General features: G+C 34.9%; 3 protein-coding genes, 1 long non-coding RNA gene and 1 other non-coding gene across 5 annotated transcripts; 1 reads left to right on the plus strand and 4 right to left on the minus strand.

The window, feature by feature from the left end:
* Positions 1–58: 58 nt before the first annotated feature.
* U1.7 (U1 small nuclear RNA) lies at positions 59–220 on the minus strand. Its single transcript, NR_137324.1, has one exon. It is a non-coding gene; the product is annotated as a U1 small nuclear RNA (small nuclear RNA).
* On the minus strand, positions 77–3,974 carry LOC101245014 (uncharacterized). Its single transcript, XM_004249926.5, has 2 exons — positions 3,173–3,974; positions 77–1,762 (listed from the first exon to the last, which is right to left on the minus strand). The coding sequence occupies exons 1-2, from the start codon at positions 3,859–3,861 to the stop codon at positions 1,693–1,695; spliced, it is 759 nt and encodes a 252-aa protein (XP_004249974.2). The 5' UTR covers positions 3,862–3,974; the 3' UTR covers positions 77–1,692.
* A 1,063-nt stretch (positions 3,975–5,037) lies between these two features.
* Positions 5,038–20,465, plus strand: LOC101245310 (probable aspartyl aminopeptidase). Its single transcript, XM_004249927.5, has 10 exons — positions 5,038–5,419; positions 6,656–6,743; positions 12,533–12,668; positions 12,955–13,227; positions 15,362–15,509; positions 16,367–16,606; positions 17,122–17,254; positions 17,969–18,150; positions 19,279–19,391; positions 20,138–20,465. The coding sequence occupies exons 1-10, from the start codon at positions 5,231–5,233 to the stop codon at positions 20,241–20,243; spliced, it is 1,608 nt and encodes a 535-aa protein (XP_004249975.1). The 5' UTR covers positions 5,038–5,230; the 3' UTR covers positions 20,244–20,465.
* On the minus strand, positions 7,623–9,598 carry LOC104644455 (uncharacterized). The gene is made up of 2 exons (XM_010314229.4): positions 8,907–9,598; positions 7,623–7,805 (listed from the first exon to the last, which is right to left on the minus strand). Exons 1-2 carry the CDS (start codon positions 9,490–9,492, stop codon positions 7,771–7,773), a joined length of 621 nt encoding a protein of 206 aa, XP_010312531.1. The 5' UTR covers positions 9,493–9,598; the 3' UTR covers positions 7,623–7,770.
* Positions 20,251–21,169, minus strand: LOC109118978 (uncharacterized). The gene is made up of 2 exons (XR_011212317.1): positions 20,938–21,169; positions 20,251–20,800 (listed from the first exon to the last, which is right to left on the minus strand). It is a non-coding gene; the product is annotated as an uncharacterized lncRNA (long non-coding RNA).
* Between the last annotated feature and the right edge of the window lie 1,369 nt (positions 21,170–22,538).

A 22,538-nucleotide genomic window follows, 5' to 3' on the forward strand; every position in this document is an offset into this window, starting at 1 on the left:
AAAACTGTATGGCCAGAGTTGGCATTACAGTGCAAAAAACCATTTGGTTTTTGAATTGGGCAGGGGCTGCGCGTACGCAGGCCCCCACAGCAACAAATTATGACGTAGGCTCGACCACTTGGGCCAACCTTAGGCAGGCACCCCTCCAAAGTGCAATGGAGGTCACAAGCCTAGGCCATGGGTCTTAATGATCGCCCATTGACCCCGTCCAGGTAAGTATGTAATCCTGTAAGCTCAGCCCATTATTAATACCACTGTTTTTGCTCCAATTTTCTCTTAGATACCAATGTGGGAGAATGAGAATTACTCAAAATACATACAAGAAGCATCAAAAATCAAGTTCACAAACAGCAACTATCTCGACTACTGTTGAAATAAATTTATCCATATGCCTTGAGCAAACCATAATTCATAACGACTTTTTCAATTGCATTAGGTTATTTCCACACCAAACAAAATGAAACTTACGATATCAAGAAACTGAATGGAAACTGCCTTTGTAGTCAATTACTAAGTTGTTAAAAAAGTACTTATACTTGCATGGTTTAGACTGCAATGTCATGCATTGTAGATTATAATAGAAGGTTAGCAGGTACGGTCTCCTGTTACGAGGGTGGGAGAGGTAGGGAGTAACCTCATATTATCGTCTTTCATTAGTTACTTAGTAATCACATAGTTTCTTCTTCCTCAATGTTTTTAGCTATCTTTTGCTCTGTAGCTTAATTATTTGATGTCATTTCTTTCTCTTCCTGCAACCTTTTTCCTGAATAAATTCACTTTTTGAGCTGACAGTCTATCGAAAACAACTTCACTACTCCCACAAAGGTCAAGTTAGCGTTCATCTTACCCTCCCCAATCCCCACTCCACTTGTGACACTAGTGGGATTACACTGCTGTAATTTACATATATGATTCACATAGTTATATGTGAAATATGTGTGTTAGGATGTATGGACTCATGTTCCTATTTTTACTAGGAAATTATGTTCAGGAAATAACTACCAAGAGCATTTCAACAGTTCTTTGCACAATCAATCTGGCCTATGCAGATCCCACAAAAATCATTATAACAGAATGGAGAGTCGCGTATAGACAACAAACAAGCCAAAGACATTGAGGAAAGTTTCTGATGCACAGGCCAGAAGATGAAAAAGAACGATGACAGAATGAACACCAAAGAACAGCACAATCTGCTTGAACCAGTGGTTCAGAACCACATACAATAGCAGAAAAATGCTATAGTATGCTCCAGTCTCTTGGTAAACTGATGCTTTTGCTTGCACTTAAACTATTCTTGTAGCAAATAAAAAAAAATAACGACAGAAAGAGAGTGAGAAAGCTGAAATCAATGATAATTCCTTTCAGCAATATAAGCTCAAAACAAAATAGCAAATAGGTCCACATATGGATGTTTTGTATAGAGTCCCATGATTGACATTCTCAGTTCTTGTAAGTGAGAGAGAGCAGGCGAAACAAGCTCAGTGACCAATTTTCCAACTAACAGCTACTTCACTTCATCACAAAAACAAATCCGACAAACGGATCCTTTACATGAGTATAACCTTTTCACAAACCAGGTAAAAGATAAAGAAGCAAGTAGGTCACCAAAAGAAGTGCTTCTTTGGTAACATAATAATATCATTGATGTGAAAACAACATTAACCTTGATGTTAGATCCACCACATTAAGTATTTATAGATGACTAAGCTGAACCTGTGCAGAATCCATTAGTCTATAAGGTAAAAACAGCTTGTCCAGTAAACTGCATAAATGCAAAACACTTTATTAACACCATACAGCTTACAATATCACTCACATGTTGACACTTCTGTAGACAAAATTAATGGGTGAAAGTAAGCATTACATACTGTACAAGAGATGGTCTCCGTGCCTATGTAAATGCACAACCGTGTACTTTATGGATCTTATTTAAACAAGAAACTATTCATTCAAAAGTCCTTGATTACCTCAAAAAACCTGTTAGATTCTTTATTACATACGACACAGTCACTCCTCACTGATTAACAATCGAGTTTAATCTGCCATAAGCTTACAACCAAAGAATAAACAGTTAACAAATTAACACCATCATTAACAAGTATGTCTTCAATACCTAAAATCTCTAACCATGAGACTATCTGAATATTTGGACCTAGCACTTGAAGAAGAACTTACTAGTAGTTATTAAAACAAAGTAGTAGGTGGGTTCTGGGGGTAAGAAATATAAGCTTCAACGCGAAATAGCCGAGTCAAGAGGTTGTAATCATAAAGTTAAAGGGTACATGCAGCTGCCCCGTGCCCCACCCCCCCAAAATGAATGCCTCCATTGCCTCAAGAAACTCATCGTTGGCAACCCAAATCAAATACTCACACATTTTTACTAATTCGTTGGAACAGTGTCATCATCGTTAGCTTGTTCCAGCAAATTTTACCATCACAAATTGGCATTAAACTTCTATGGTATATGCATAAAGAGGTGAATGTCCATGAACCTAAATCACCCTATTTAGTTGTCTATGCAGATAAGAAGGCACGTTAACAGACGATACATAAGAACTCAATAAACATCCACCACCATCGCTCATACCATCCATGTAGTTATTGTAATTTCACTTATTCTTTCTTACGCTGCATCTCACGAATATATCAAACCTTCTGTAATCTTAATAGCTTCCAACCAAAGTGGACTACAACATCCAGAACATATCAACAACAATGTTGAAGGTAATTTCTAGGCTCCGGCTAAAAAAAGGAAGGAAACTACCACTCGAATATTGAAGAAACTTCACAAGAACTTCTGGATATCGTAGGCAAAAAGCAGGAAGTTCAAACAAAATAGCTCCTTTCAGACCTAGTAATAACGAACTCCCCGTATACACAAGTACATCTCAATTTAACACTTGAAATCTCAAGAAATTTGAAAGCTTGACAAAATACGAAGAAACTAAACCACAACTCTCTTCCAACTATAACAAATTGTGAATTTAAAACTACATGATTCAGTTCATTATATTCATCTATAGCAAATGGAACTAACAAACTCTAACCTCACAAGTTAATAAAGGTATTACAAAAAATGATCAAGCTATAAACTGCAATATACTAACACATTAATCTGATTCAAAATATCACTAGCAAAGAGAAAAGCATGTAAATTAAGAAGCAAGCATACGCGATCAGCCCGCGATGTTCATCTCCACAAGATGCAAGTTCAACCACAAGCCTAGTGCAAACTCGAGTTGACCATAACACAAAAACTCCGGTAACCACCTTGATCACCAATCCACCAGGCAAAAACAATGAGATAGCCGATAAAATCACTATAGGCAACATACAATATCCGATCAGGCTGACGCACCTGTACAAGTCCAAATTCCCGTTTCTGCCGGCGAGCATATTGAAGACTACATAGAGAAACAACGAAGCCATGATTACCCATCCCAATATGATTCCAAAATGAAGCTTTCCAGCAAGTAATTGGAAAAGCCCGAACGCCATAAGGAATATGAACGGTCCAGAGAGATCAGCATCTTCATGAAGATCTGCTTTAACCCGAAATGGATTCATAATCGATATAGTTTTTTGGTAAATTTGCTTTGTGTTAATTCCAAGCTCCTCCAGCAACGGTGGCTCATCTTCAAAACCCGTCGATCCTCCGCCGCCGATGGTGGTGGATGCGAATTGTGGAGTGGAAAATGAAGTGGAAGCAGCAGCAGACCCTACATCAAAGGACATGAAAGGTATCCCAGGGTTCGATGACTTCGGTGGTTGAAACGGCGCCGTTGGAAGCCGACGTTGTTGTGGACCGGGGTTTCCGCCGGACGGGAAAACTACCGGCGGGACGTTAAATTCCTTCGCCATTGATCGGAGATCAAATTAAGTGAATAATTTGAATAATTTTTCCAATAGTAATTGAAGATCTAGAGAGAAGTCGAAAGCTTTGAGGCTAAGGCAATCAAATCAAATACAATAATAATAATAATAATAATAATAATAATAATAATAATGATAATAAAAAATAAAACAGAAAAATTATGAATCGTATGAAAATGAAATATTTTTAATAATTTTCCAGCCAAAAATAATAATTATAATTTATTTTGTTTTGCCTCAAATTGGTTGTCACATTAATTAATTAGATTGATATTTAAACATCTATAGATGTATATTTTTTTAAATGTAATTTATACTTTTCTATAGATTTTGAATCTAAATTTAGTTAAAATATCAAGTTGATTTAATTGAGTAAAATTTTATTAAAAGCTAATCAAATTAATTTCTAAAAAAATAATATGAGAATTGATTTGAAAAGGTCGAATAATTATAATTATTGTAATAGAAGTAATTAATAGTAACAGAATTTGAAGAACAACTATAACTATTAATATAGATTGTTGACGTAGCATATTTTTATAGTTGTGTAATTACATTTTCTTGATATTTTTTCAATTCACCTTTGTTTTATCTGGAATTATTCATAATTTTTTTTCGAACTGAAACTTTCATATGTCGTTTCTTCACGTGTTCGATCATCACAATATTTTCATCTTGTCCTTAGTCACGACTCTTTTTTCGGAATAATTCATTTCTTATTTTACGTCTACAAATAAATTCACATGTCAATCACAAATAAAAACAAATAGATTGTTAGGATATACTATTAAGTATTAATCAAGTACTTTAGCTAGTATGTATTTTCTTTTGAAACAATTGTTTATTGATTTATTCAATTCAATAAAGTTTCTTGATTAACAATGTGATTTCATTGCCAAACATAAATATTATTACTATTTTGTTTGATAATTATTCCATATTATTTTATAATATTATAAACTTATTTTTCACTATTATATAATGTCATCATTTCAGTAATTTAAAGATAGTATTCGAAAAATATAAAATAAATAATAAATAAAGATTAAATTAAAATAAGAAAAAATTTAACAATGAAATCACACAAAATTGATAAAATATATGTAATATAATAAAATAAATTTAAACAATCAATTAAAACAAACATTATATTAAAACTAACTCATACAATTCATAATAACTCTCCAAACAAGATGTAAGTTTCGAAAAATTAGAAAAGTATTTTATCAAGTTCTCTAATAATATTTTTTTTGGTACTAATAAATAATAATTTCTCTTTTGAAGAAATAAATAAAATATATAGTAATAGATTTCGCCCAATCCTTCAAATTCGAAGCTTCAATCCAGTAGCGCAACAATGGCGGCCATAGCTCGATTCCAATTCCTCCAACCATATCCAATCTCCAAACCCTCAGCATTTTTCTCAAAAATTCGTCAAACCTCACCGTCTTTCTCCAGCTTCAGCAGCACCAAGCCTTGCCGGATTCATTTCCGTAAGTTCTCCGTCACATCACCACTCTGCTCCAGCTCCGGCTCAATTCCCGAGGTCAATCTTCTCTTCCTATGTGTAAATTTACTTACTACTTTCTTCACCTGAAAAAGAATGATGTAATTCGGACTACAAGGATACAAAATGCAATTCAGCTAAAAAGGAAATTTGGTATGAACTCGAATATCAAGTTTTCAATACCTTAGTTTATATATATTAATAAATAATGGTATGGTTATACTTTATAGTAAGAAAATTTAAGTAATTCAGAGTTAAATCATTTAATTTCGGCATGTGAGAGTCAGTTCACCTATTTGTTTTCAGTGTGAACTCGAATATCAAGTTTCTAATACATTCTTATATCTAGTAAAGTAGCATGATTCATACTAAGAGAGTGAGTAAATCAGAGTTAAATCATTTGTTTTCGCCTTTTCGGTGTGTGAGAATCAATGCACCTAAAAAAAAAAGTTTTGGTGTGAGCTCAAAAATCAAGTCTTTAACTTAGTTTATTTTAAAATAATGGCAAGATTCGTATTAAGAGAGTTCGTAGTTCATAGTTTTCTTTTAATTTCGGTGTGTGAGAGTCAATTCACCTAAAAAAAACTGGTGTGAACTCGAACGTCAAGTTTTTCGTATCTGTCGTTAGTAAATAAAAAATGGCATGATTCATGGTAAGAAAATTAGTAACTCAGAGTTAGTAAGTCATTTAATTTAGGTGTGTGAGTCAATTCACCCAATTTTTTTGGTTGTGAACTCGAATATTAAGTTTTTAATACTTCCTCTTTTACAAAAAGAAAAGGGATGATTCATAGTAAGAGGGTTAGTAATTCTGAGTAAATAATTTAATTTCTGTGTGTGAGAGTCGATTCACCTAAAAGTTTTTTGGTGTGAACTTGAAAATCAAGTCTTCAGTACCTTTTTGTTAGAAATAAAAAATGGCATGATTCATAGTACGAGAGTTGGTAATTCTGAGTTAAATCATTTAATTTCGGTGTTTAGAGTCAATTCATCTAAAGTTGGTTTATGATTAACATTTGGAAATAACAGTACATGCTTGTCATATAAGAAGTGCTGCAAAGCCCATTTCTAATAGCTGAAAATATTTTTAGTATATCCCTTCTCAAAAAAAAAATAAAATTTAATATATCATCTAGTTGATAGGACTGTTGAAAAAAGAGAATGATCCGACACTTTAAACTGTAAGGTGGCAAACAAATTGGGACAGAGGGAGTGTTTGCTAATATATTCATCAATAGTAGCAGTTTTGTTGAAACTTTCTTAATTGGAATGCAGTTTCCCGAAAGTTCTGAATCAAGTACGTCAATTGTTGGTGACCTGTTGGACTATCTGAATGAATCATGGACTCAGTTTCATGCTACAGGTATATTTATGAAGGTTCAACTTCTTCTGGTCTTATGATTATACTAAGGTGCTATATTCTATAGCCTCTGATTGCAGTTTTTAATGTGTAATTATTGAGATGGTTTTTCACTTTCTAATGTGTCTTAATTTGCTAGCATTTTTTTGCTTGGACCAAATAATTGTGAATGAAGGGGTTGTTCCATGCGTTCATAAAGTCAAAATACTCATCGCGTAGCCAAATCTGGAGGATTATGCAACTCTACCTCAATTGCTATATAATTAGCAAGACCACTAATGTAAAGTTCACTTTTTTGCGCTTGTGTAAGAGTGCCAGCCCGTGAAACCAGTTGCTCAAACGTTTCTTGGTAATCTGCCACAGATCCAATTTGACATAACTTAGCCAATTCTCCCAACTTTTGACTTCTAATTGATGGTCCAAAACAAAAATTGCATTGACGTTTGAACTCATCCAAAGTATATTGAGGCATATCTTTATCTAGTTGAAGAAACCAGAGTTGTGCAATTCTTCCCAAATGAAAGAATCAAGTCTAATTTTTTATTCTGCTTGTGTATATTGGTATTGAAAGTAATGCTCACACCTGTTCATCCATCCCAAGGGGTCTTAGTGTCCACAATATTGGGAAAATCCAACTTTGTATGTTTAGGATTCATGGACTTCCCACCCGTTTCTGTTCCCGAACCTACAACCACTACTTCTTTTGTCAGGACCTAATGTGGCCCCCAGGCGTAACATGGCGTATAGGACCCCGAGAGGCCCCACACAAGATACTTAGCGTTCATTATACAAAAAAAAATAAAATAGAATAAACAGATTAAAAGATAGTTTCAACATATAATAGTTTTATAGAAAAAAGCGAAAATTTAAAAAATTTAAACATCCTCTCAAAGCCATCTAGTACATAAGAATATATCGGGGCGTAGCCCGTACATCAAGTTTCAAAATGAAAAGTTAAGACAAAATGGGAATCAAGCTCGGTCCTCAGAATATGAGGACTTACCAAACTTCAATCTTCTATATGAGATCCCTAGCCACGAAAGTGCGAATCTGTAAGGTCGGTCCCTACATTTGGGGAAATGTAGACAAGAGTATGTGTTAGTACAAAATATGTACCAAGTATGACAACCATGCACAAAACATTTGAAAACATGAAAAATGGACATTTTCATAAAGTGCGATGACCATGCTAAATCATGAATGTAAAATAACTAGAGGACATAAGTCTCAAAACATGGTCAATGCAAATAAACATCATCTTAAGTCACATGTGAGATAGTTCTTGAAGTAACCTTAGTTCATTATTGTGGGAGATTTACCTTTAATCGACATATAAGACCACCGAAAAGGGGTGTCATACTCGTCAAGGTAAGACCATGAACTTCTAGCTTATGTGGATCCACTAGCTAATGTCTATCTAAGACAATCATCCTATGGGGACACATAAGTATGGGCTTAAGAGATTGCTTCTAGAAACCCGACCTCTACTAACGGGAGAGCTCCCATCTTAATATCCTGTCGGTGCGAAACTTAAATCCCACGAAATAGTGATTTTCTAACTCAATTGGGATTTCTAACTTTGTAAATTGGAGAATTTAGGAACTCCATGGAGGAAAGGGCTCCATGGATAAAAGCTATCATACTTTGAATTTGGAGACTTGATCTTGAAATCCTAGTCTTCTTCTTCAAGCTTTTATAGAGAGAGAAATTTTCGGGGAAAAGCTTGAAGGGATTTGGAGAAATTTAAAAAGTGATTTAGAATGGTTAATTTTTAGGCTTAAAAGACTTATATACGGTCTAGGCTAAGGATTAAAACGACCTAGTTTAGGTATTAGATGCATAAGAAAAGACCCATATAACCTTGAAAAAATAACTGGCGAGTTTTATTTTTCTAAGTCAATCTCCACGGTTCGTGGACCATTCTACCGTCCTTGAACCTGTCCGTAAATCATGCCTTATTATAATTTTTACAAGGCTTGGGTTCAAGGATGGGCTCAACCATGGACTTTTCCACCTTCCTTAGACCCTTGCCTTTTAGAATTTTTTTCACAAGGCTTGAGTTCAAGGATGGGTTCCCTGACCGTGGACTCTTCCACCGTCCTTGAACCCTTCCACCGTTCTTAAACCCTTCATTACAAGTCTCTTTTTTAGCTGTTACAACTTTACCTTTCCAACCTCGATTCTGATTGCCATTTTCAATCGCTTCAACATATGCCTCTAAATTTGCTAATTCATTCATTACTGCATTCACGCGAGCATTTAAGTCTTCCAGCCTTGCTAAATTGGTTGCACGTTCTTCTTTGTACAAAGCCAAAATTTCTAATTGTTTTTGCTTTGGATCTCCCATAACTCCCGTCTCTCGTTGTGCAATTCCTTCCAAATGAAAAGAAGCAAGTCCAATTTCTTCTTCTTCTTGTGTATGTTGGTGTTGAAAGTAATGCTCACACGTGTTCATCCATCCCCAGGGATCTTCTTGGCCACAAAATCGTGGAAAATCCAACTTTATATGTTTAGGAATCATGGAATTCCCACCTGTTTCTGATCTTGAACCTGCAGCCACTGCTTTACCTTTCCAACCTTGATTTTGATTGCCATTACCAATTGCTTCAACATCTGCCTTTAAATTTGCTAAATCCTTCGTTAGTGCATCCAAGCGAGCATTCAAGTCTTCCAGTCTTGCTGAACTGGTAGCATTTGCTTCTTGGTACAAAGCCAACAATTGTGCTAATTGTTGTTGGTTTAGATCTCCCATTACTCCCGTCTCTCCTATCAAGTTGTTATGGTCCCCTGATATGGATCTAGTTATGTGGATCAAATGTTTGAACTTTCTAATTAGAGGTTTCTATTATATAATTTCTCGAAGAGCAATAGAAATGTGGGTGAAGAACAGAAAATCATGATAAATACATGCGTATAGTGTATACAAAGTTTTTATGCGTGAACTTTCCGCTTTTTAAGCAGTCGTTGTTGTCCATGTGAAGCTTCTTTTTTCCTCTCTTTTCACGTTCCTGAGGATAAGGACAAAGGAGCAGTCTCCTAGATTTTTTTATGGTCTTCCTTTATGGGGACTTAACGACAAAAACACTTCACAGCATGGATCAGGTGACATGATCAAGCAGCTGAGTGAATATCTAACAAGGTGCTTTTGTATTATAACAAGTCTCTAGAGTTTGTGGTCTCAGTTTATCTTATTGGAAAATGCTGCGAGGACTAGTGACTTAAAAGAATTTCCGAATATTGTCCTCTAACTAAAAAATTAAGCAATTGTGCTTAACATTTAGGGGTTCTGTTTGGTTGGATTAGGTAAATATATGTTGTTCGGACTCTTAAATAATGTTGATGGGTATGTGTCAGATCCTCAAAAAGTAGTGCATATTCGAAGGATGCAATACTGGTGCAACAACAGTTTTGGAGAGTTCAAGCAACAACTTTATCCTAACATAATTATTCCTAGCATAATTAATGCAACATTTACTTACTACTAATTAGTTAAGAAAACTTATTACTTATTAGTTAAGAAAAATTAATCTCCGCACGATCAATGCAGCGAACCTTTGGTTGGCCGTAATAAATACTACTCGCATTAAGTTGCGAGAATCCATGTATTATTTTTGTGACATAAAGAGTAGAACAAAAATGCATGTATTACTCAGATAGAAGTTTTAAAGACAAAAATACCCTTAACGTGGGTCATTCCTACATAATATTTTCTGTGATGTTATTAGACACAACATAACAGTCCTTAGTCCTTAAAATATTGTTCACGGTATAACAATTCCTTCATTATTGTTTCCGCATAAAATATCTCTACACTACAATTCCTTTAACTAGCACGTGAACCAAATGACCCACCATGTTTCAATATATTTAACATGTCTTGAGCCATTCTTCTCGAAACGTTTGGAGTAGCTGTAGTCGCTCCTCCTGATCTGATCTCAACCTATGAGTGTGCCCGTTATGGCATACCCCTTCCATATCTGTTGCATCTTTTATTTTTCCACATAATTTTAGCTTTCTATGTTGGTGCATTGTCTGTGATTGAGGCCTTGCCTTCACAGAATTTTGTTATAAGTAATATCTTCTAGTTGATTCTTGTATAACATTTATTGGTTTACAAATACAAGGTTACCTATGAAATTTGTTACTTAATGAACTATCGGTTGTGTAATCTTGGTTAGTACTTCCCTTTTGTTTTCTGGTTACTATTTGCTTCACAATATTGCTATTCAGTTTATGTGATTCATCAAGCTGTTGAAGTGCATAACCTTTATGTCTCCACTACGCATGTTGAGCATGTATAGGAGAATATGTTGTGCATGTATCCATATGTTTCATTATTTTTGTGACCATATAAGTTGCTTGGAACCTTCACTTTCGGTGCCACACCAATGTCGACACGACATGGGCGTGGATCTGTACCGGCTTTGGTCAATCAATTTTGGGAATTTTGACCAAAATCAAGGGAGAGATTCAGGACAAGCATCTATGATTTTTGTAATCAAAACAAAAGTTTAGGTGAAATTGAATAATAAGGAATAGCTTGTATATAGAAATTTCTATGTCAGTCCTTTTCCTTTTATCTCCTTTTGGAATCTCCTCTTGATCAATATTTTTTCCTTGAAATACCTTGTAAGTTTTCCATGTCTCATAATTTAGACATATAACTCTATTTTTAGATATTGAAATATTTTTAATCGAATCACCGCACCTGTATCCGTATCCCCAAATCTTAAAATTTAGATCATGAAGGATTTATTCTCTACATTCACACCCGTAGCAAGGGAACACGGTCACTCAAATGTATTAAATTTAAGCATGCATCCTTGATGCACCTCTGCCTTTTCTAAGGACCTGGGTTCGCAATTCACCCCACAGTTTTTTAAGTTAGTGAAATTTCAAAATATTTTGAATTTTTTATTTGGACTTGTTTTGTTTATATACTTGTTGTAATAGGATAGACAGCAGAGCTAAGATGATTATGGAAATAGGAGTAAGAAATGTAGGAGACAACCCTGGTTTGTTGATGGCGTTTGTTGACTTGAGTGGTGTATCTACTGTACAAGTTAAGAAATGTAGTATCTTATTTTTTCTTTTAGCATCTTTAACTGGTTTCAGCTGTCACCCAAGGGTGTGGCCTCATGTTTAATGAAATGGGTTGAGAACTACAAGTCTCATTTCAAATTAGAGCAGAGGCAAAAACACTAAGGTGCTTTTTTTCATTTGTCCAAGCCTTTGTAGATAATGTTACTTGGTACCTGTGCTGGTTGGAGATAGCAAGTACCCCTTGGAATTAGTCTTGGTCTGCGCACACTGATCCAAACATCACCGTTATGGAAAAAAAGTTCAGTTGTGCTTTTATAGCCACTATGATGTCACTTTTATGATATTATCATATATAGATATGGTTTGTTGCATAAGTTGATTGGCCACTTAATATAAACGTAGTATTCACCATTTTATTTTGCATGATTTGTTTCTAATGAATGGGTGAGCTTTCCTCATTTCATTAGATGCTTCTCAAATATTAGTTTTTGCCGACTGCGGTGGTTACTCTTCAGGCAAGAGTATATGTTAATCTGAGTTGCATGGAATTTGTTTTTATGTGTATGACTCTTAGGCAGTCCAAATGTTTGAACTTTGTCTTGGTGTGAGAGCATTTCTGTTTACAGGCGTGTATGGAGAGTGTACAGATCTCTTAAATAGAGTTCTTGAATTGTCGTTTATTGCAGTCAACTCAAACTTCTATTTTCACCTGCTCACTATTTGAACATGTTCTTTCTTCTTTGTAATAGCTGAAGCAAAAAGACAATTAATTGCTGCTGGATTTCATCTGCTGAAAGAAAATGAGAAATGGGATCTGCAGCCTGGTGGGCGTTATTTCTTTACACGGAACATGTCCTCTTTGGTTGCATTTGCCATTGGAAAGAAGTGAGCAAGCACTAAATACCTCCTAAAGGTTACACTACAGTTGCTAATTAGTCATGCAATGCTCCTTACACATATGAGCCTGTAGAAACCAAATTGAAAAACGGAATGTTCTGCAAGTAGAAACCGGCTATAGATCAAGGGGCATTCTCTCTATACATTATCAGTCTCATCCATTTTAATCTCTACACTAGGAACTAATATTGAACTCTTTCAGCCATTTATTCCCTCCTCCTTTAGGAGTTACATTCTTACGTTGTTTAATCAGATACATGAATTAGCTTTGCAGGTATTCTATTGGTGATGGATTTCACGTGATTGCTGCTCACACAGATAGCCCATGTTTAAAACTAAAGCCAAAGTCTGCATCAACCAAATCTGGCTATCTTATGGTCAATGTGCAGACATATGGTGGTGGGCTATGGCACACTTGGTTTGATCGGGATTTGAGTGTAGCTGGGAGGGTTATTCTAAGAGATGATGATGGTTCCTTTCTGCATAGGCTTGTGAAAATAACAAGGCCTCTTTTGCGAGTGCCGACGTTGGCTATTCATCTTAATAGGTCTGTTGCCTTCCGCTGAAGTTTTTTTTTTTCTTATTGTTTTTCCTGCTCTTTGTTTGTGGCGAGAGGGATGTTACATTCTTGAATAGATAAACAGAACCTTTATTTCTTGCTATCATCTGCCATCTAAGGTATTGCTTTGAGACCGCAGAGAACAAACACAATAAGAAACTGGAGCTGGTAACTCCTGCATGCTGAAGTTGAGAGTGAGCTTCATCCTTCTTTACCTATGACACCTGGTAGAGGAATTTTAAACTGGAGAAATAATAATTGCAGTATGTTCAAATTGGTCCAGCAATGTGTCAATATGTGTTAGAATACGGATGGGAATATTCATGCAAATTTGAATAGCTTTCTCCCAGAAGTGACTTACATATCTACTTGATTTAAATTTCACATTAAATAAGGCTAATTGGTCCAAGGCATATAGCAAGTCTTTTAAGCACTTATATCTGAAATCTGGTGGATAATAATGAATAGTTTAAATGAAAAGTTAAACCTACTTATGTTGTGGGATCCACAACATCTGATCTCTGCTTCTCTTTTATTGATTAAACTTCAGTCTTTCAATATCTAGCGCAAGCTTCAGAATTTAGGAGTGCTAATAGTTGCATGTGAGACTGAAGTACGTCTCCATGCCCTTAAGTGCCCAAGTTTTTCTCTCAACACTCTAGACATATTTACCTCCTCCTTCCCTTGAGACATGTTCTAACTAACATATCATCCGACAAAATTAATATGTTTTTAGCTTGTTTAATTGTTGTTGGTTTTCCGGATAAGGCTGTTAGGTTTATTATGCAATTATTTTGTGCAAAGCAGCTGGTAAAGATACGTGCTCTCAAAAACACACCAGCTACTATAACCGGTACAGATTTTAATTTATGCTTAATATACGGTCAAGTGTTCTTATCACCTGTAGCATAATGAGAACAACATCTTGGAATTTTTTCTCCAAATAAAAGTCGACTGTTTTTTCCCTTTTTTTGATTTTTTCAAAATTTTGTAAGTGCCCGTTTGGATTAACTTATTTTTAGGTGTTTTTGACTTCTAAGTAGTTTTTTATTTTAGTTTTGGAGGTGTTTGGAAAGGTTATAAAGTGCTTTTTGAGCACCCACTTTTAGGCCAAAAAAGTTTTAAAATAAGTCAAAAGTAGGGTACTATCTATTTATGACTTTCAACTTTTGATTTATAAGTTACTTTATGTAAGTCCATCTAAACAGGCCCTTGTCTGGACTTGGCTGAAATTCTCCAAAAATGTTCTAGTTTTGATCCGCTTAGTGCAATACCTAAGCTAGCTTCTGAATTTTTCCTTTCTAACATTAGTAAACACATAACAGAAAGAAAGTTTTTATCCCTTCCACTCCATTTCTGCCTTCTTGTTTCACTCAACTAGTCACTTTTTATATTTAGGAACTAATTACTTTGAAGAAGAGCCTTGGCGTAACTGGTAAAGTTGCTGCCATATGACCAGGAGGTCACGGGTTCAAGCTGTGTAAATAGTCTCTTGTAGAAATGCAGGGTAAGATTGTGTACAATAGAGCCTTATGGTCCAGCCCTTCCCACTGGGCAGCCCTGCCCTTTTAAGAAAAAGTAGTTTCAACATCCACATGACATTTAACACCACAAGATTCAAAGGATATTCTGGTACATTATACACATCTTTAGTTTTAGACCTCAATATTTTAGATCTTCTTTACTTTTTCAAACTCCGTGTTGTGCCAAACTAAAACACAAAAATTGAAACAAAGGGAGTAGTTAAAAAGGAATCTTGTTCTAGTAGCATTACCTTTATGATATGCATAAATTGCCTTCATTGAAATATTGTTAAAAATTGCTTCCTTCTTAGGTTATCCTCTCTTCTTTAGATTGTGACAAATATCAAAAACGAAATATAAAGGGTAACCTTGATGGAGGATCTCTTTTGATTTATCTTTTGCTAAACTGGTCAATCTTCAGTGACAGTTGTCAATGATCTTTAATTTTGTGTCACCACAACATAAACGGCAATCAAGCAGATTTATGTAGTTGTCAATGATCTTTAATTTGTGTTACCACAACATAAATGGCAATCAAGCACATTTATAAACGGCTTTGCTGATATCTCCTCTGCGCTGTCAATTTTCCTGGCATGTAGAACGGTGAATCAGGATGGATTTAAGCCAAACCTTGAGACTCACCTTATTCCACTACTGGCAACAAAGACGGAGAATGCAACTGCTGATTCCACAGAGAAAAGTAATGTGTCTTCTTCCAAAGACGTTCATCATCAACTCCTTCTTAAGGTAGTTGTTCATATTATGTAAACTAAATCTGACTTGTAGTCCAAGAAATTTCTTGATTTCATGGTCAATCCATAGATACTTGAAGAAATCTTTTGACTGACACGAAAAAGAGGAACTCCTTTCGGCATTTTTTCCTGGAATTACCTGATCATGTTATTAATCTTCATATGTAGACTAACCTATGGGTTCCTCATTATTTCATTCCCTGGTCAAAGACTGTGAATGCTTTGACCCTCTGTTTCTATGTTGCTTCCAATCAAGATTTGTTTTGAAAATCTGTTGTGTATTGATCAGCATTCAGCATATAAGAGATACTTTCAGAGTGTTAAAATAATGTGCCAAGTGGTCAAGCTGGGTAGCTAAATGGCTGAGGTTCAAGGCACAAAAAGCTGGTTCTTTACCTTCTTCTGTGGAAAAATTCTGTCCATGAGCTTATTTAAAGGCTCAAGCTTGGTGGATCAGAACATCGTCCATTTTAAGGATAACCAACTGAAACACAGAGCTATAGCTGTTAGTAGTCTCCAAAAACAAATGCATCAAATATCTAGTGACCATACTTTAGATGATGGAGAAGCTGGAAGCTCTCTTGATTCTCGATTCTCAGTAGATAGCGTCGCTGTTTTTGTCACATGCGTGTTTATTAGAATGCCTTGTCTATATTAGTTTACTTGCTTTTGGTGGTAGCAGCACTGATTTGTTGTTACACACTTCTCATTTGGCATTATCATGAGTCTGCTTCTGTTCTGTTCTTCTATCTGGTTTCCAACATATTTAATTTGTTACATGATTTAAATGACGGGCGAAGGGTATTCTGGATTGCATGATATGAACATTGATGTATTGCTCTGTGATCGCAGATCTTGTCAGATGAACTCAGCTGTAAAATTGAAGACATAGTTAGTGTTGAGTTAAATATTTGTGATACTCAACCTAGCTGCCTTGGAGGTGCTAATAATGAGTTCATATTTTCTGGAAGACTGGATAATCTTGCATCGAGCTTTTGTGGTTTGAGAGCTCTTGTTGATTCATGTGCTTTGCCCGAAGATTTATCAAATGAGAATTCAATTCGGATGATTGCTCTTTTTGATAATGAAGAGGTAGGAAGTATGCGCAGTCTGAAAGTTCTATCAGTGATTTCCTTAATTTTTTTATTCTGCAATCTACAGATGCTCTCTTATATGAAAGGTACATTTTGAGGAACCTCAGTTCAGTTGTTGTTCAATTTCTAAGATTAGGAATATTCCAAGCTAAGAAGTATTTTGCTTATCCCAGACCAAATTTGTCTTGAAAATATTTGTCTGATTTAGATAGATCTGTCATGTTTGTCAAATGTTGCATGTGAGCACAAAAGCAATAAAGATCAGTTAGCGGTATTCTAAATCCTCTTTATAGGAGCTTTTCAACTATTCTGTACCCTCTTTCTCAGCTTCTTTTTACATTTTCCACCTTAAAACAAGAAAATGAACAATAAGTTTCACATTCTCTTACTTGACAGACATTTCTTTACGCAATCAGTGAAGTTTGGCTTGAACTTGAACTTTGGATCAGCTATCTGAATTGATTCAGTTTCCCATTTACTTAAGCATGAGGTCTAACTCTATCAAGACTATAGGTTGGTTCAGATTCATGCCAAGGAGCTGGTGCTCCAACTATGTTTGAGGCAATGAGACGGATAACTGACTGTCTAAGTCATCAGTCTGCAGGAGAAACTGATTTTGCCCGCGCAATTCGCCACTCTTTTCTTGGTACTTCTTCTTGATATGTCTGTGGCCTTTCAATATCTCTTAATATGAATGGACTACTCCATACTCTCAAATCCTTCCTATGTGAACAGTTGTTCCTCATTTCCTGCAGCAGTAATTCAATTGACCAGCTCAAAATAAGACAGTATAGTGGGAAGGGTTATTGCTTTGCATGATTCTTTCAGAAGGCAGTAATAAATTCAGTATTGGGCCCTGTAAACTTACACCTCTTCAGTTTCATTTGCTGAACATATAAATCTGATTACATGCAAATGTGTATTAGTAATTGTCTTTTCAAATGAAAACTAATAAGTTTGTTATTTGAGTTTATGTTAACTTGTATACACTATTGCACTTTAAAGTCACTAAGTTTCTGTGTTGAGGTTTCCATTGACGAGTGCAATAATTTATTGATAAATGTAACAGCCTTTGCTTTCCCAGACCATGTAACAAGAAGGTCTAACGAGTTCCCCAAAAACTTGTTCCTTCATAGAAAGGCTAGTGTGATTGTAGGTGTGATGCAAACCAGCCAAGTAGTACATCATTTTCCTTGTCCATAGATACCAGAATTTGTGGGGTCTAACATGGAAATACTTTTGATTTCATAACATACAGAAAGGAGGAAAAATCAGTTTCCAGCTTTCTTGTCAAAATCACATCATTTTCCCTTTACATATCATGTGAAACTTATTGTCTAGTATCTCATTCAAACAACAGTGTCTGCTGATATGGCTCATGGAGTTCACCCTAATTTTGTTGATAAGCATGAGGAGCACCACCGTCCTGAATTACAGAAGGGACTTGTAATCAAGCATAATGCAAATCAACGCTATGCTACTAGTGGAATTACATCTTTTCTTTTTAAAGAAGTTGCAAGACTCCACAGCCTTCCGACACAGGTAATTTTCAACTTCCAAGTGCTTTAGCATAACCATCAAAGAAATAGGAGGGCACGAAAGCCATTACTTGACCTATTAATTGAATCCCTTATTCAAGAGTCAACTTGTAACTTCTATAGGATCCAAATCCAACGCATTAATGCTACAAATGTATTAATTAATGTATCACTCTCTCAACTATAAGTTGCACTAACTATTCCAGAGTGCATTGGTCAAAATGTTCATGGGTAGCTTCTTAGGTTTTCTCGTGTCTTTTGAGATAAAAGCCTTCTTTTCCAGGCATAAGGTATTATATCTATAATCTTGACATATTGCTCTTACTTACCATTAATGAGATTTATGTACTTCTCTTGCTCTTTCTTCTTAATCTTCAAGTGCATATTAACTTTTCTTTCGTTTTCTGAACTACTTTTATTTTCTAGGTCTTACATCATCACAAAAGAAGGTTCTATTATAACAAGACCCTTGTTTATCTAGGCATTTACATGTAAATTAAGAGAGTTTTAGCCATTTATGTGTCTCCCTGTTTGGCCCCTCACCTCCTCAGTCTATGCTTGAAAGCATACTTCCTAATATCTCTCCCTATTATTGCATAAAGAAAGTAGGACTGCCATGACAACGTGAGACCATGTTATTGCCTGTCCTATAATTATGTGATTTCTTTTCAATATGAACATAAGTTTATACACATGGAAGAAGAGCACATAAGAGGCTAGAAGTCCAGAGACCAAATAAAGAGTTTCATCAAATAAAATAGAGAGCTCTTCCGTTTTGTTGAATTCAGTTAAGAGAGGATATCATGAAAAATACCGTGTAGTTTAGTCCTTCGTTAAGTACTTTTATCTACATCTTTTGCAAGAAGACAGCTAGGCACAATCTTAGCTGTAATACTCTTCTGATGTATCCTGTTCAGTTTGTAAGAGGTTTCCAAGAAGTATATGACAAGGAACTGTATGCTCAGTATATATCAATAAGAAAATATGTTGGAGTTTATATTAATGATATGAGAGGAAACTCCACATGTGCTGCAGTCTCTCATTAACAAATCTTGTGTATGACTTCTATTAAAATTTTAAGATCCCAGTATGTAAGCTTGTATAAAGCAACCACTCTTTTAAATCCTTACAGGACTTTGTGGTGCGAAATGATATGGGATGTGGATCAACTATAGGTCCAATACTTGCTGCAGGAGTTGGAATACGTACTGTTGATTGTGGTATTGCTCAGCTATCCATGCACAGGTACCTTGTTATTTAGTTTCTCCATTCAATGTTGTGCTTCATGGGATTTCCAAGAATTTTCTTCCATTTATTTGAAAGTTGGTTATACACCAGTGACTGGTTTCCATTAGGATAAACAAAAACAAACTTCTGAAATCCAAAAAAATATTCCTCTACCCTTAGTTCATGTCACAAAAGGAAGAGAACTAGACTTCCAAAAGCAAAAAAGTATTGCCTTACTCTTAGATTCAATCAAATTGTATTTACCCAAAATGCAATAGAGGCAGCGGTCTATAACTAGTTCTTTTGAAATTTGTCATGCATCATCCGACATAGAATATCTTGAGCTCATATTTGGTAATGATCTATATTATCAAGCTGCAGTGCTTGTTCTTCAGTTAAGTAGGGATCAGATGTTATACACAACTTTTTTTCAAATTGAAGTAATCCGGAAAGAAAAATGTTCAACATGCAGGCACCTTGTCAAACCTCCTATAAAAATGTACATTTTGTGTACTCTTTCAGAGTAAAAAGTTTCTATGGTGTAAACCAAATGACAGCTAAATAATTAACTTAGGAAGTCTCACGATGTAATTTGTAATTGGCACATGGTAGTTTGATTTGATGAAATGGTTACATGTTGCTTGAGGACACCATAATATTTTACTCTGTTAATATATATCTTCTTCTTGCTCTAATTGGTCACCTGTTTCGTCAAGTTGGTCATCAATTTTCCATAAATTCACTTTGCTTTTCTGGAATTGCAGCGTGAGAGAGATATGTGGAAAGGAAGATGTGGATATTGCATACAAGCACTTCAAGGCATTTTACCAGTCATTCTCAAGCATAGACAGGAAGTTGAATGTGGATTGATAATTGATGAAGTGAAAAACTTGGCCTTTTAGTTCACAACCCCTTAATAGCATAATTTTTTTACTTGTTTTTTTCTCTTGGGAGTACAATTGGTAGTAGACCTTTTAGCTAAGCACTTCGATTTGATTACTAAACTAGTACATTATTTTGGAGTAAATGCAACAATAAATAGTTTCAAATGGCACATTGCCTGGTAATTGCTATGACATTGGTAAAACCCAATTTGAACTTTCTCATAATTTTGAACTGCATAAAGCACCTGGAAGAAGTGATTTGGTACAACATTCACTTTCATTCCAGTGCCTGACGTTTGTTTGCTTCTATTTGATCACTGACAGAACTTGAACCCATATCAACTTCAAATTCAGGTTTCCGCTTGGCATTTTTAGCTGCTAACTTCCGTTTCAGCTCTGACAACAAAGCTTGATTCTCCTGGTTCAGACGTTGAGCTTTCTTCCTCAGCCTCTCATTCTCACGAATAATCTGACAGTTACGCAGGTACAGCTCTGAATTCTCTTTTTCCATTTCTGTATTGCTTTCTTTGCCCTGAAATATATCTTGACAAAAGTGACAAAACTAGATTAGGATACCTCATACCGAAACATAATATAGAAAACTATCTGCTCTATATGTCCATGAAGACATATGTTATGAAAATTATGAGCAAAGTAGAAACAGAAATACAATTACTTACCTTGTGTTAGTAGGAACTTAGAGGGGGTCAGTACCTTGAGATGTTATTTTTCTGGGCTATGTTTGGAAAAAAATACATTTATTTATATAGTCATATATGCATGTAAACTTGGTGGAGACTAATTGATAAACATGCCAAGAGTCACACGAGAATAGCACAGTTCACTCGGAAAAAGAAATATTGATTACCTGATCAGCATAGCCCCCACACTTTTCTTTATACTCATATAACAAAACACAGGTCAAAGTGCACTTTAACCATCAAGTGTGGGAAAGAGAAAAGCTTCCCTATTTTTTTTCCTCTTACGCGGTAGACGCTAGATTTTGCTTTAAAAGTGAGAAAGTGTTGTGGTGTGTTTGGTATGACGGAGAATATTTTTCATATTATGAACTATGGTGTCGAGGTAGAGGTGGGGTGTGGAGCTAGAAGTTGGAATATGGATTCAGTCAAATGAAGTAACTTTTGCTTAAACAACCTATTTGTCAAGTCATAAGGGATAGTATCAAACTTGTTTTTCTTTATCTTCATAAATAAAATCATTGTGTTAATTATTAAAAAAATTCAAAATACCCAAACACATCCTTATTGCACATGGATATTGCTTTGTAATATTTAGTTTGTCAAGGTATAAAGCCAAAAAAGAGACATTCTATGAGAGAAAAAAAATGCTTCTTGTGGGGTAGACAAACATGCTTATGCAATATTTGAGCACGGGAGATAGATGATGCTCTATAACAGGAGACTTGAATATTCATGTGAAGGATCTCAAATTTTGTTCACACATATCATAATTTAATTTTATGTAAAAATAAAAATAAAAAACACCATTCGATTATTTTGTTTGTTATAGTAAAATATTTATCTTACATATGAGATTACAAATTTTATATTTTAAAAAACTAAAAATATAGTCTGAATGACTTGATAATGTAAAAAATATTAATTTGAAAATGTGCACAACTTAAACGGCTATAGCAAGTTACTACTTTCTTTTTTTCGGTGATAATTAAAAAAGAAATTACAATACGATTTTGTTAGTTTCGATTGAAGCTGATCAGAGCAAATACATACAAAGCGAACAAACAGATATTCTCTCTGTCCACTTTTATTTGTCATGTTGCGCTTTTGGAAAGTTAATTTGACTAGTTTACATTAATTCAATATTTTAAACAAAATACTTAAATATGCTAAAACTATGTGAAAAATACTATAAATTGCAATTTTTTGCTATCAATATGATGAATAAATCACATCTTAAAATGTTAGTTAAAAGTTTAAAATTTGACTCTATAATTAAAAATCATGATAAACAATATCGGATGAAAGAAAATATTACACAAATTCATACACCAATACACAGTGGGTAGTACATTGAATTAATTCTATATTTGATAATTAGCCACATTATCAATATAATTAATAACTATGGCTCAAGTCATTATTTTAAAATTTTAGAATTTTTTTTGTTGTTAAATGAGAGATAATAGGATTGTTTGCCTTCGTAAACCCCATGCCAGAATGACATAGTTGATATGTGTTTGATACGAATGAAAATATTTTTCGTAGAAAAATTGATAACTTGACGACTAAATATTTATGTT

This window comes from Solanum lycopersicum, chromosome 11 (genome assembly GCF_036512215.1).
Source record: "Solanum lycopersicum chromosome 11, SLM_r2.1".
Lineage (NCBI taxonomy): Eukaryota > Viridiplantae > Streptophyta > Magnoliopsida > Solanales > Solanaceae > Solanum > Solanum lycopersicum.

Excerpts from the sequence above, each read along its gene's own strand:
- LOC101245014 (XM_004249926.5), bottom strand. The coding sequence starts at position 3,861 with ATGGCGAAGGAATTTAACGTCCCGCCGGTAGTTTTCCCGTCCGGCGGA. Across the intron at positions 1,763-3,172 it reads GAACATCGCGGGCTGATCGC|TTTACTGGACAAGCTGTTTT; the intron begins GTATGCTTGCTT and ends GCATTTATGCAG.
- LOC101245310 (XM_004249927.5), top strand. The coding sequence starts at position 5,231 with ATGGCGGCCATAGCTCGATTCCAATTCCTCCAACCATATCCAATCTCC. Across the intron at positions 12,669-12,954 it reads GCATTTGCCATTGGAAAGAA|GTATTCTATTGGTGATGGAT; the intron begins GTGAGCAAGCAC and ends TTAGCTTTGCAG. Across the intron at positions 16,607-17,121 it reads CTCTTTTTGATAATGAAGAG|GTTGGTTCAGATTCATGCCA; the intron begins GTAGGAAGTATG and ends TCAAGACTATAG.
- LOC104644455 (XM_010314229.4), bottom strand. The coding sequence starts at position 9,492 with ATGGGAGATCTAAACCAACAACAATTAGCACAATTGTTGGCTTTGTAC. Across the intron at positions 7,806-8,906 it reads TCAGAATCGAGGTTGGAAAG|GGACCGACCTTACAGATTCG; the intron begins GTAAAGTTGTAA and ends CCCCAAATGTAG.